The sequence below is a fragment of the Mobula birostris genome, chromosome 21, assembly GCF_030028105.1.
Source record: "Mobula birostris isolate sMobBir1 chromosome 21, sMobBir1.hap1, whole genome shotgun sequence".
In the NCBI taxonomy this organism is placed as follows: Eukaryota; Metazoa; Chordata; class Chondrichthyes; order Myliobatiformes; family Myliobatidae; genus Mobula; species Mobula birostris.
The window spans coordinates 39,499,700-39,514,974 of record NC_092390.1 but is presented as its reverse complement, the minus strand read 5'-3'; the positions used below and the strand labels follow the sequence as shown (position 1 = coordinate 39,514,974).

The window sequence follows — 15,275 nt, the reverse complement described above, 5'->3', positions numbered from 1 at the left end:
AACTGATCAGTTTAAAGGATAATGAATGTATGTAATGAACTGCCAAAACAAGGCACCTAAAGTTGGCATAATCACTAAACTCCAAGTAAAAGTGCATCTTAAATTTAAACATCTTAAGTGAAATACACAGTAATATTTTGAAAAAAAAGAGAAACATTTGGGAAGAGACAATTGAACAACTTCCCATTTAATTCCTAAAAGGTGGAAAAGTGAAAAATATATTAAATTGTAAGAAATGCTTTGGGATATCCTAGCTATAGGCACCAACCAAATTAATAATTTTCACCTTTCAAACCCCTAAATGTTTGTTGATCTGTATTGACGACAATCATATTAACAATTTGGTTGGATGTGCTCTAGTCCAGTATCATCTGTGATGAAAATTCATTTCCTGCTGATGCTGCCTAACCAGACAAGTGTCTGTAGATTTACAGAGATAGCATCCATAATATTTTGTTCCTAGATATCTTAACCTTAAACATTGTATGCACAATTATACAGTGTACAGTGATACAGCTAATTTTACAAATGGAGCAGTTTATAATTCTGAAATCCCGATAACTGATGTTATTGTATTTTGTAACAAAGTGGCCAGTTGAGACAGAAACATTAAAATTATTTTTTATTTCTAAAGTAAATGTACATGTATTCAAAAATAGTATACATTTGTAAAAGCCGATTCTGAAAGAAAGGACCTAACACTGGAAGTGAACAGCTATGAAATGTAAAAGGATTAAAGATTTTGAAATTGGTTACTTGGAATGTTCTTAAATTCACTTCCAATACACAAGCAAATCAGAAAGCAATTACAGGTTCAGTAAGCAATGGTTTATTTAAAATTATAACAAAAACTAAGGAAAGCTTTTAAAAAAATTAATACATTTCCTTGTCAGTCATACAGTTAAATAACTTTTGAAAGTAATAATTACATTAATTCTTTACAATGTGAATAAATTGTAAAATATAACCCAAGTTATTAACATTACATAAATGTCTGCCATTATACTTTGCTATTAAACAAGATTTCTTCAGAGTAGGTTTGCTGTTGCATTTAAGTAGAAAAATAGAACACTTCTAATAATACTGCCCCTTCAATAAAATGATCCTTGAAAACTTCTAGTACCTTCATGCAAACGGAGGAGTGGTAGAAACACGAACTGAAACTCACCGATTGTTCAACAATTTCTGTATTTAATAACATAAATTCTGCCATTGCACTGGTCTTCACTTGCTCACAGCTGAGAAGGAAAACTACTAAAAGGACTAATTTAAAAATAAAACCTGCTTGTCAAAATATACTACATCCATATTAATTTGCATATTTAAAAATGATTTAAGGTTTACACATCTTTCATTCAGATATCCCATAATGAGCATCTTCTAATTCAAGATAGAAATCTGCAAACCTCTCTGTGCCTCCTTGCCAAGGGTTTCTGAAATCTGCAGCAATCTGATCTTAGTAGCATTTCAGATCTCAATACAGTACTTCAGATTGAATTCAATATCTTGGATCCAAATCAGAACAGCAAACAGAAAGCCTTCTGCTCAGTGGTATTTGAAACATAGACATCTTCACCTAGCTTCCTCTCTTTTCACAGTCCTGCAATTAACCTTCATAGTTGACACACCCAATTATCTACCACCAAGCAAAAGTTGCAGATGCAAAACGTTCCCAAGACTCCATCTACTTTTTCCGATTTAACCTGAAAGTGAAAAATCTTAATAGTACCTCTCCCCAAACTTGGTTTAAGATTATTAGAGTGCAGCAAATCAGCATTGGGGGTTTACAAGAGTTCCCTGCCTTACATAATGACTTGTCCCCCTACAGTAGAGTTCCTGAGAATTATTTGGTGTCAATGTGATGCAGACATGGAACTCTGATTTATAATAATGAATCTGAGAGACACTAAATACTTGTCTAATTCCAAATGTACTCCTTACCCTCATTGCATGATACATGAAGGACAATAAATACAGGTATGAAATTAAAAACTAAATGTTATTACATTTGGCTGCATAGAAAAACAGGAAAGCTAAAAATTGAGACCCCACTGTTTTAAATCTAAAAAAAACCTTAAAAAATTATTTTTCATCATCCTTATCATATAGTAAAAACAGAAGTAAAAATGATTGTCTTTGCTGGAGACCAACACAAATTGTGTTGGAAGTTGTAGGTAATTAGATCAAATGATATTTATCTGAACCATTTTTACATTAGCAACATCCTTGACTATCACAAAGGTAATAAAAACCTACACCACAAAACAGCAATATACCTTTAAAGATTTTTTAGAACAAAGCAGAAAGCCACCAAAAGAGGCAAATTTCCTGCAGAGATTTTGTAAGTGAATTGATTTAATTAGTGTTATTTAGACTAAGTATCAATGTGCCAGGACTGAAGCAGTTCGAAACCTAAAAATCATATAGCACATTCCTTTTTGAATATTCATCTCCCACAAAGATTCCAGAACTTTCCCTCAAAGCATATTTGCACTGTAAATCATGTACCAGCGCAAACTAGACATATATACAAATAGAGTCCTGACAGAATTTTCAACTTTTACCCCTAATATTTAATCAACTTTCAAACCAAGGTATTCCAGTCCCTTGTTGCCTCCATTAAATGTCGTTGACCATGGCCCACCCATTCTTCCTGATTATCAAATATCCTACCACAAAACCAGCAACTGAATCTAGCTTCAATGGATTTATTTGAAACTGTTTTCACAATCTGGTAGTTATTCTTACTAGTCTTTTTTAGCTTTAACTTCAGTACATATCTTTCTTTCACAGGGCTCACTGGTTTCACCTTTTTGCACTGGTTGATAAGGAAACCATTTGCGGTTGCTTCATTACCATTACAAGAATGCAACAAAGCACCAATGGTTCTTTTTGATAAAACTACCTTGAGAACATTCCCTTTACACTTCTTAATGGTTTTCATGACATTATTTACTTCAGGAACATCTGCATCTGGGTGATTAAGTACTATCACAGGTTGGTTTCTTCTTGGACACTTAACAAGCTGACCATGATCAAAAGGTACAAGTCTTAGGGTTTGCACAGTTCCACCAGAGCCATTTATGTTACTAAATTCAAGAGACTTACTTAATTCTATCTCTTCAGTTTCTTCAAATTCACTAAAGCTACTGGTTATTGCTTTTGATGATTTTTCAGAATTTTCTAACTTTCGTTTCAGTCTTTTGCTGTACCGACATACAAGCTTCTCGTTACATGACTTCCGTGGTTCCCACAGTTCATCTGATTTCTCATTATCCCATATGCTGGTTGATCTGGCTGTAGATCTCTGTGGAGTGAGAGAAGTGGCTTTACTTGTATTTCTTTTCTCAATAAAGCGAACTGATGAACCTCTGGCAATTGGTGTAACAGGAAGTTTAAGAGAAGGCCGAGAACTGATTTGGAGTGGGACGCTAAGGTTTGCTGTACTTGAGGATACAGGTTTATTGACCGGTAGCAGGATACATTGAGAGCCACTAGTCAACATCACAGCCTGACCAGATTGCTGTAAAGGCGTAATTAAGTTACCTACAGCACCATCATGGAGCGACAATGAATTTTTTTGTGACTGGTTGTCCTTCATGGCCGACTCTCCGTTAGAACTTTTAACAAATCTCAACAAAATTTTCTTTTGATGAGGCCCATTTTCTTCAGATGCTGAACCAGCATTTGCCACATTATCTTCACTGTTGACTCCAGCAGTTTTCTTCTGCATAAGGCACTGAAACAAAACAGTTTTCTGGCTTGATACATGCTCTGTATTTTTATCTCTTTCTATATTCACATCTTCCAATATAGTGCCTTGTCTCAATACAGCCGACACCAAATTACTTGATACAGAGGATCCACTCATCAAATTTTGACCTTGATTATTCATATTTACTGAACCATTTTCTGTTCCATGGTTGTTATTAGGATCGGCAAGTCTTGCATAAGAATGATGATCAAACACTGCAGAAACAAGACCTTTATACAAAGGGTCTTTGGAAGCAGTCTCCATATCAACTATTCTGGAATCACTAGTTAATGAACATGTATTTTGTTGGACACTGTCAGAGACTGGGATTTGCCCTTGTACACAACTATTTCCACTATCCGGTATAGGATTGCTCCCACAAACAATGCTAGCGACTGCACCAAGTGTTCCATTACTAAATGTAAGTATCAAACCAGGCCCCTTATCTGTTTGGTTGGTAGAATTTCGAGTCACAATTTTTGTTTGTGAAACTGCACCCCTGGATACCATTTGTAGCCTGGATTGTTTTGCCAAATGTAAAGGGACTGCGGAACCTTTCTGTGATGGTTGAACTAAAACAGGCTTAGAGATACCAGCAAGTTGGAGTGGGCCCAGAAGTGTCACAGGTGCCTTAACAGAGTTACTATTCCCATATGCACTAGTGCGAATTCCATCTTTTATTAACTGTTGATTGATTATTTCATCAGAATGAGTCTTTAACACTGTGTTCAACTTTTCAACATTTGGCTGCATGCAACTTCTGGATACAGGTGGAGACACATTCAACGGCATATTTCTCTCTTCAATACATTCACTGTTTACAACAGAATTATTACTTTCATCATCTACAGAGTACAACTGCATGGGCAAAGTGTTATTTGCAAGAGAATAATTATGCACATCAGATTTGATTTCTGCATTACGTGTACTATTTTGTTCCTCTAGACAACTATTTTTTGGACACTGTGATTCAATGCAAGGAGATTCAACACCAAGTAAAGAAGGGGCCTTCAATGCATCAAGTAACATTTGATTTTCCTCAGGAGCCAAGCAACTCATTCCATCGCCACTCTGTAGTGAGAACACAGATGTGATTCTAGGCATTATTGGTGATTTACTGCGAACACATTCACTAGCTTGTTCTTCCAAAGTATCTTCTGCAGAAACATTATGACTGATGTTATCTTTGATGTGACAGTCCATCTTCTCTACACTCACATTACTCAGGCTATTTGATCCACAGAAATCCAGAACTCTTTGTGAACTTGCACAATCAGCAGGCATTGATCTGGCTTCTTCAGTACTTTCAAAATTACCATTTCCTTCAGAACAAGTTGTCCAATCTGTTGAAGAGGACCAATTACTGTTATTGTTCCCAAGTTCACATTTTTTCTGCACTGTTGAATAATTTCTCACAATTAGTATTTCACAATCATTTCCAAATTCTTTTCCACAATCCCTCTTTAATGCTTCAGACTCACATTTGCCTGTCTTTGTATGAGGCATGTTATTCAAATTGAGCAAACAGGGTTCATGATTACCTCTATTTGAATCTTTTACATTAATTGGACAAGAACTGGTTTGTTCCAAAGCAATGTCATCTTTTATTGCTGTAGTCCTAGAATCAATCGAGTTTTCAATCACAATATTATCACAGGCCTCATCATGTTTAAAGCTTAGAGTTTCAGATCCCAGTTCTGCAGAGGTAAAAAAGAAACTAGAATTTGAATGAGAACCTGTGTATTCTACATCTGACATTATCACCTGACTATCTTTTGATGTCACAAATATGCTCTCTGAAGTTCCATTAACAACTTCAGAAGGTTTCAGCATCTGGAGAAGTATAGGTGAATTAAATTCATTCAAACCCTGAACACTTGATTTTTGGAACGCATCTGACTGTGAAGGAGTACTGATACACAATTCACTCGAAGGTGAAATATCAGTTGAAGCTATTCCAGCTGCTACCTTGTGTGGCTGCCCAGGGTTTGATTCTTGAACGATTTCTGATGACAGTGATTTTGTATCATCCTGTACTGAAACACCAGATTGTTTTGAATCAGAAATATCCACCTTAGCATAATTGTGAATTAAAGGCAAATGGGTACCTCTTTTGAATCGTAATGAGGTATCACAATCTAACTCTTTTCCCTTGGATATCTGCTCATCATACAAGCACTGCAAAGATTTTGAATCAGTCTGGATGTTGGCTGAAGTTACAAATGTCGGAGATGAACAATTACTTGGAACTGAAGATTTTTCCAGAGCTGGGATTTTTTGCATAACTTGAGTCTCTGGCATGTCCTTATTTACTGCAGTCTCAGCCAGATGCACTGAAGATGATGGCAATAACAGATTGCCTATTTGTGCTGAATTCATTCCTGCAATCAATGGCTCTGTCTTAACCTGAGTAAATTTACTATTTATAATGGTAGGTACTACATGAGACACCGTCTGTGATACAGATGTCTCCAATTTTGATTCCATAGAAAGGTCTTTTACCAAGAATGTGCGAGGTTGACTGGTGAAGAAATCTGATAGTCTAATACAGTGCGTATCTGCACCAGAAGCATTTGTATCAGATAAACCAACATTTGAATTTCCTGCATCCTTAGACAAATGTAACAAATTGTCACTGTTGGCTTCGGTTTGAGAATTTGAAGCATTTAATGTTTGGTTTTTTGTGGGTCTTAGCTTAATTAATAAATGCTGTCTGCCATTTACTACTTTTAAACCCATAAAATGAACACTGTAATTAGGTGGCACAGACAATTTATTGTTCCTTAATATCACTCTACAAGTCTTAGATGGCAATATCTTTCTAGATATTTGATTAGAGGCAGTTGCTTCTGTTCTCTTTAGTGGAAGACTAGTTAGAGGTACTGGCTTCGGTCCCCAGATTTCATCTTTCTTAACATCATTATCTTTTGAACTAATTATTGCTTCACTCAGACATGGATCTAAGTCTGGAAGAGATTGTGGTAGTGGGTGACTGAGTTCCTTTGTTGCACCAGATTTCTTAGCATTATCCTTTGCAGTTAACAAATGTTGAACTTGCTTTTTCCTCTTCCATTGCACTTTCCGAGTCACCCCACTTTTGTACCTTTTCAGGACAAGTTTCAGACCCAGTGAATTCTTCACTTTTCCTTTTTGACACTGCTCCACTTGTGGTTTGGAGTTGCCACCTTCAGCCAGGCCCTTATGGACAGCATTAATGTGCTTTATAATATAGTCCTTCCGTGTTGCCCCATAGTTACAGTACTGGCAACAGAAAGGAAAAGATCCTGTATGTACAACAAGATGTCTTTGAAACTCACCTTTTGTGTAACTCACATGCTCACATTTGCCACATTTGTACTGAATCACATCATGTCTATGGATATGCTGAATAAACGTGCCCTGATCTTTTGTAGAAAACCTGCACTTTTCACAACGAAAATTGCCATTTACACCATGTTTCCAATTTAAATGCTTTGTCAACTCTTGCAAAGTATACATTTTACCATCACGGCAAACTTCACATTTCAGAAGAGGGGTACGATGCTTCAGTCTGTGTTGGCTTAGTGTCTGGAAATCATTTGCAGTAAAATCGCACAGTTCACAGGGATATACAGGCAAATCTGTAGCATGAAATTCCTGATAATGTTTTAATAATTGCTTTGGGTTGTATTCAGTACCATCGTTACATTTCCCACAGTTGAATCGCAGAATTTTTACAGCTTTTGCTGTCTCCTCGGGTTTAGATGACTCACCCAACGAACTGTTACCAGAAACATCATTAAAAGAATTAACTTGACAATCCACTTGAGCTTTAGTGCCTTTCCTGAAAGATTTTCTTGCAGTCTGGCATCTATGCAGTGATATTTTACTTTGACTCCCATGCAAATCTGAAGATATCTTTTCCACATCTAACCTTGTCAAAACAACTTTTGCATTTTCAAGTTTGAATTTCAACTCCTGCCAAAGCTGCTTGTTCAAACGTTTATTCAAGGTTAGTGAAGGCGCAAATGAAACTTGTGCAAGTCTTTGCACTATAATTCCTTTGTCTTTCTGTGAAAGCTTCCTTGTTGGCATACTTAATTTATTTCTACAACTCTTAGTATTTGTATCAATGAGTTGGTGCTTCATTAGTGTACAAAATTTCTTGTCAGACTGAACAGTTGGGGAACATGAACACATTGGATACTTGTCAGATGCCTTCTCAAAAGAGTTTCATCTTCAGAATTTAGTTCTGTAAAGTATACAAAAAGAAATTACAAATTCAGATAGCATACAAAGAACAGAATCTGCTGCACAGCAAACAATTCTAACGAACAGCTACTGTGGTATTCTTATGCACTGCAATTAATTTGAATATACTTAACCAAAAATAATTATAAATGCAGGAATTTGAAGCCCTGAAAGTAAAACTTTAGATATCAGCTTAGAACTTGCAGTTGAACTGCTAATACTTACAGCAACTTACACATAGCCAGTTAAACACAAAAAATACATAAATTGATTTAGTTAACACCTAGCCTGTGCTTTGATCCAATTTGTATTTTTTGGAGCAAGTCAAGGTCAATTCACTCTGTGAGCCATTGCCAACACTCCATGCATCTTGGTCTTTATCCCACACTCACAAAGTTCTATAAACAGTAAAATTAACAACCTAGGGTCCAGCATCCCATTCCAAGGATGCGGCTTTCCTTTCCATGACAATCAATTGTAGAAACAGGATCCTACCACCAAACATATTTTTATCTTCCGCCCCCCGCCGCCCCACTTTCAAGGGATCATTTCCTTGTTCATTCATCCCTCCCCACTAATCTCCTTTCAGGGACTTAACCCTGCAAATGACCAAAGTACTACACCTGCCCATATACCACCTCCCTCACCTCCATTCAGGGCCCCAAACACTCCTTCCAAGTGAGGCAACACTTCACCTGCAAATCTGCTGGAGTCATCTATTTTGCCCAGTGTTCCCAATGCAGCCTCTACATTGGTGAGACCAACTGTAAGTTGGAGGCCACTAGTTCTGGTGTCATTAGCACATGGGACCGGTAGCAATCCTGAGATCACAACCCTGGAGGTCCTGCTCTATAACTTAGCACCCAGCTCCCCGAACTCCCTATGCAGAACCTCATCACTCGTCCTACCCATGCCATTCATACCTACATGGACCATAAACTCTTGCTGTTCACCCTCCCACTAAGGATATGATCCGAGATATCCTGGACCCTGACACCTGGGAAGCAACATACTATCCGGGGATCTCAACCTCACCCTTAGAACCTCCTGTCTCTTCCCCCATCACCACAATGTGCCTCTTTTCCCCCATTCCCTTCTGAGCAACAGTGTCAGAGACCTGAACACTGTGACTTTCTCTGTCAGGTCATTCTACACCCCCCCCCCCGCAGTGTTGTTGAGGAAGATGGCCAGAGGGATACTCTGCACTGACTCCTTAACCTCTTTTCCCCTTCCTGTCACCCAGTTTCCTTTGTCCTGCACCTTGGGTGTAACTCTCTCTTTTTGTCCTATCTATCAACCACTCAACCTCCCAAATAATCCAGAGTTCATCTAGTTCCACCTCCAACTCCTTAACATGGTTTGTTAGAAGCTGCAGCTGGATGCACTCCTTGCAGCTGTAGTCGTCAAGGTCGCTAGAGGTCTCCCTGCCTTCCCACATCCTGTAAGAGGAGCATTCCACTATCCTGCCTGTGATCCACACTGTCTTAGCTGAGCAGATATAAAGAAGAGAACAAAAAAAACTTAAGCCTTTCTTTCCTTGGCTTTCTCTGACTGAAGCCTCAAAAAGCTAAAGCCTTAAGATCACTATTCTATGTCCACTCTGATGATGGCCACTGCAACTGCCCCTGCCTTCCTTTAATTTGTTCTTGCTAATCAATCCAAAATACCAATTGGTCACTGGTCAAAGCTCTATTTTTTGCTGCAGTGGCCTGCTGCTGCCTTTTATCCTTGGGCAGTGGACTTGACTGAAGTCCCCTCCTCTCAAAACGTTGATGTCCAGATTGGCCACTGGTCAAAGCACTTTTCTCCTTATTACCATCTTTCCCTGGGTCCCCTCCTCCTTCCCTTTCTCCTATGTTCTACTCATCTCGCCTGTCAGATTCCTTCCTCTCTAGCCCTTTACCTTTTTTTTAAACCTGTCTTCACTTATCACATTCTAGCTATTCTCCTTCCCCTCTCCCCAACTTTTTTATTCTGGCATCTTCTCCTTTCCTCTCCAGTCCTGAAGAAGGGCCTCAATCCAAAACGTTGACTTTTCATTCATTTCCTTAGATGCTGCCTGACCTGCTGAGTTTCTCCAGCATTTTATGTGTTGCTTTTAACCTAATAACTACTATTTGTGAAAGAGTACCAAATTTCCATCCTTGCTTCCCTAATTTCATTCTCAAAAATCCTTGGCTAAAATTTTAAACATCTCTTTCCCCATGTCTACAGTCACAACTTCTCATCTACCCATTTCATTTTCCTATTTTGAAAGCATTCAAAAATCTCAAATCTTCCAATTCCAGAAAGCTTTAATTTTAAACTTGTAATTTAACTTGATGTAAACCAGGTTTCCTTCTTGTGAATCTGGTTTGCTTTCCAAGGCCAACACATCTTTCTTAAGGTAAGGTTCAGATGTACTTTGTCCAGGAACTGGAATAACTGAATCTAACTAAACTGATCAGTATTGCATTTAAAAGTTTGATTACGCTGGCTTTATGTACATTTTTACAATTAATGAATGCTCTACCTCATCTAGCTTAGAAGTACTCAGAAGGCTGTAATCATCACACTCTCAGTGAAGCAACAAGATCTTTTATGCACTATATTCTTGCTGTGAAAATAGTGAAAATCTTAAGTTGGCATTGAACAAAGAAAGATTTTCACATGAACTAAACTATATTAACTGCTCCACCTCTCTGGCCCTCAAACAGAAAATATTGTGTATGCGCCATCATTCCTATATTCCAACCGAAATTCAAATAGCTACTTTCAGATTTTATCTTCTGGAATTCCACAGGTTCCCCACAGATGGCACCAAAACAAACAACACACCAGTGAGTTTATCAACATCACAGAACCTGTTAAGTCTTTGTGCACAGTTCAGTAAGTGCTGTCCTTTGAAGCAATAACACAATCTGTGCCACATTCTGAAATGCAGAAGTGCTGGTCATTTAGGGTCTTCTTTAAATAGGTTTCTGCAACCTGTCCTTCCAACCAGAGTGAGATGCAAGAATTCAACTGCCCAAAATGTACATCAAAAAATAAAACTGGCAATTACAAAGGAAGCAGTAATCATTGGCTTTCTCTAGGAATCCAAGACCAAGACTTTGAACAATTAAGAGAAAATCTTTAATAACCCCAACGTGGAGAGATCATGGCCCCCTTTACCATAATCAGAACTTTATTTCTAAATCTGCTTCTACTGTAATTATTTTCTTACCTTTTTGCGACACATGAAATATTGCCAGCTTATCCTATATCCAGCTTCTTCACGCATTCCTCAGACATAACTGTGAAATATCTTAATACTGACCCCCAAAACTCTTAAATGCATAAGTTAACATTAATATTTTAAAGAGACTATGCATTAAATTGTATTGAAACAAAATGCAGTGCTTTTGAAGTGTAATATTCTTCATGTTTCACTGATTTCTTTAAATAATCACAGATATGGCTAATGTTTTTATTGACTTAAACTGTAAAAGAGCTGGAAATAACTTACCACTCAGGACCTGGAATAATGAAGTAATTTGCATTTATGAATCACTGTCATGAAAGATCTGAAACATTAACGCCATTTCTGTCTTCGTGGCTCCCACTGGACCAGTTGAGTTTCTCCAACATATCGTTATTTTCCTTCTCACCCCCTCTCTGACTTTAATAAATTGCAAATTTCTTCTTTACAAAAAAATATTTTAGCTTTGAATGCAATCAATGATCAATCCCCACAGCTCTCCAGAGTAAAAACATCTACAGTCAGAAAGAAGTCTCAAGAAAGCAATTCTTCCAAATCTTAAATCGGCAACTGACTTTTTAGGATTTATGTTCCCAATTCTACAAAGGATTTTGTGGACTGAAAAACAGAATGTCAAGTTTTTCCACAAAGGTGTCCTCTCCTTATTAATTGCAATGGGCAGAGGTGCAACTTATATAGCTTTTACTCACGAGGTAACCTGCTCATCCCAAACATCTACTTGACGAACCTTCTCTGGACAAGTATTCTCTAATGCAAGTATTTTTTCTTCTTAGAAGAAGGAAAAACTATACATTTCTCCTAGTGCAGTCTTATCAACATCCTATACAGTTGCAGCAAGATTTCACTACATTGCAGTAGAGTAATATTCAATTTACTTTCTATATTTATATAGAAAAGTACAACAAAGGCCCTTCTGCCCATAATTTTGCTGATATTTTAACCCACTCCAAGATCAATCTAACCCTTCCCTCCAATATAGCCTTCCATTTTTCTTTCATCCATGTGCCTAAGAGTCTCTTAAACATTCCTAATGTGTCTGCCTCAACCAACACCGCAGCAGTGCATTCCACGAAATTAACACCGAGTAAAAAACCTAACAACCACCCCCCCCACTTTACTTTCCTCCAATCACCTTAAAATTATGCCCTCTCAGATTAGACAGTGCCATGCTAGGAAAAAAAAGGCACTGTATTTCTATATTAATTCTGTGCTTCTTGTACAAGGACACCCAGATCTCTCTATGCAGCAGCATTTCCATATTCTGTTTTTCAAATTCTACATACTCAGGTGGATAACCTCACATTTCCCAAATGAAACTCCTTCCGCTTAATTTTTGGCTCCTACCTTAACCTTCTTGTAGGTTGCATTATGCCCGCCACTTATTTCCCCACATTTCTTTGCCCAGCAACTTGATAACCATACATTTGGTTCATATGCAATGCACAAATACAGATTGTAAATAGCCAAGGCTGTAGCACCAGTTCCTGTGGTACTACAGTGTTACAGCTTGCCTCTCTGGATCTGACTCTTTCATATGAATGGGCTAACCATGATATTTAAACAACCTCTATCTATGATATCAAGTTATCCCAACTCTGACTAGCTCTTGCTATGTGCAATAATCTTCTGTGGCCTCTTATCAAATGTCTTTGTGAATCTAAATACATTCCCTCTACTTCTTCTCTTATCCTCCCTCTTCATTACATCTTCAAAAGAGGGCTATTAAATCTGTCAATCACTGTTTTCCTCTCATAAAACCCTGCTGACACAATTCTATTACAACATTTTAGATGTGCTACCACCACTTCCCTAAAAATGAAAGTTAGCATATTCCTAAATATGCCTGTTGGGTTAAACTAGCTTTTTTGAATATATTCACAATTTCCAATCCACTCTAGCTTTCCAAACAATAGAGAACTCTGAATGATCACAGCCAATGCAATTGCATTGTCTCCACCCACAATCCTAAGACCCTAGAATGTTAACTATCAGGTGCAGGAGATTTATCAGCCTTTCCTCCTGTTATTTTGCCTGGTAGCTTTCCACCAGTGACAGCAATTATTTCAAGTTCCTCTGATTTGGTTCTGGATTCTCTACTAATGGGTGATTTTAATGACATATACCATAAAGACAAATTCAAAATATTTGTTTAAAGTCAAAGCCACTTCCTGATTACCAGTTTCCTTGACTTATATTCTAAGATGAACACTCATCTTTGCTGCTTCAGCTTTTTGTGTCAAACTTAGAAATCTGTGGAATCCATTCTTATATTTCTTTATTTACTCTTAATATCTATTTTGCCCTTAATTTTTGTTGGTTTCTACTACTCAATCAGGAATTATTGTAGGTCAAGTTCCAATCACCCATGGAGCAAGGTAACCGAATTTCCCTGATAATTTTATGAAAATACAGGGTGACAAGTAACACACTAAAAGTGTTCTAAAGTGAAGAACAATAACTTGGAGATGATTTCCTTTGCGTAAATATTGATCTCCACTATTTTATGTTCTAAATATCAAATGGGAAAAAAGTGGAAAAGGTGAAGATTCACTTGCCATTAGGAAGTTAAAGTGATGTTCAATAGGATGCACCAAGACAGTTTTAACCTGAAACTGCCACATGAATTGACAAACTTGTGTATATCACAATAAACGTAACTAGGTATGTCAACCATTTTCCTTTTAGAAAAAAAATTGAAGGGCAACATAAATCCATTCATTTCACTATGTCAAAATTCATAAAACACTGCAATAACAATATAAATGCACAGCACGTAAACACCTTAAGATACTAGTTTTAGACGATATGATGTCATCAAAATTACTTATTTACATTATTGTGACAGGTAATCATGATATTTTTAAACACGGGACAAATGCCTCACTGTCATAGAGCCAAAGTCGGATTTCCTGCCGCAAACTAATGAAGTTACAAAACTCTACGAATTTACAACAGAAGTTACAAAAAAATAAATTTCGTGAAAACTCAACTAAAGTTCACAGAAGAAATAAAACCACGGTTCAAGTGCCTTAAACCACTGCCCAAAGTGTACAATCGGACTTCGAGACAAGTCTTGGGCAAAGAACCAACAAGCAGATTTTAAACTGACAAGATGTCCTGCTTAAGTACAATTCAGACTCGTCCACTTACAAGGCAAAGAGACTATAGGTCCGTGCCTGCTCAGGTGGTATTCTACCGATCTACAGAGGAAAGGAAAGCACTGTACACCAGCCATCACCCTGAAGCAGGAACCCAGCCGTGTGTCGGTAGTGGACCCCAGGCCGCGATCGAATAGAAATCTATTTCTTCGCCATCAAAATGGCGGACGGATACACCCACCCGTGTTTAAAGCAGCCTCGTGTAATTTCTTTACAACCAGCACCTTGAGATCACAGACGAGCGCCTTGAAAGATAAGAACGGCGAGAGCTCCGAGACATCGACGGAACCACCGGCGTCAAACCGCCGCACTATTTACTCTAAGCGCCGAACCGTCCTCCGCCCGCCGCCCACCTGATAGCGGCGGACATTTTCCTACCTTCCCCTCCCACCCTCCCGAGTGACGCGCCGAACCGAGCGTGAAATTGGAGCAGCTCCTTCCGCCGAATGTCGGCGAGGGGACTTGCTGTGTAAATATACGGAGAAAAATCCTTACCGATGTTGTTTTATGAAAGTAATGTGCGGGTCACTACGAGCCGCCATGACAGTGACATCCGGGCATTGTGATGCTGCTGCTACCGCTGCCTTAGGGAAGGAAACCGGCTTCCGGTGGGTGAGTGGGCTGGGCCGGGCGCAGAGCAGAGCAAAGCAAAGCAGAGGGCTGTGGTACCTTGTAGGCAAATCACCATCGGAATTCCTTTCTCTCGTTAGGTTTTATACACCTTCCGTGTTTCCTTCTTAAACCTCAAAGCATTGGGTGACAATGATATCTCACCAGGCCTCTGTGTCCTACATTTCCATTTTGTTTAAATACCTCGTTTCTATTTCAGTGGGAATAAACTACAAGAGAAGTGTTCCTTGATTTTCAATTGTAGCTTGTTTCTTGGATTTTC

At 38.2% G+C, this 15,275-nt stretch overlaps 1 protein-coding gene across 4 annotated transcripts; it reads right to left on the bottom strand.

The window, feature by feature from the left end:
- Positions 1-646: 646 nt before the first annotated feature.
- On the bottom strand, positions 647-14,961 carry LOC140185750 (zinc finger protein 518A). Of its 4 annotated transcripts, none has more exons than XM_072239354.1 (2): positions 14,879-14,961; positions 647-7,985 (listed from the first exon to the last, which is right to left on the bottom strand). In XM_072239354.1, exon 2 carries the CDS (start codon positions 7,931-7,933, stop codon positions 2,585-2,587), a length of 5,349 nt encoding a protein of 1,782 aa, XP_072095455.1. In that variant the 5' UTR covers positions 7,934-7,985; positions 14,879-14,961; the 3' UTR covers positions 647-2,584. The 4 variants fall into 4 exon arrangements, with proteins under 4 accessions (XP_072095455.1, XP_072095457.1, XP_072095456.1 ...); XM_072239356.1 differs by lacking the exon at positions 14,879-14,961 and adding an exon at positions 14,565-14,715; XM_072239355.1 differs by lacking the exon at positions 14,879-14,961 and adding an exon at positions 14,376-14,556.
- Positions 14,962-15,275: the final 314 nt, after the last annotated feature.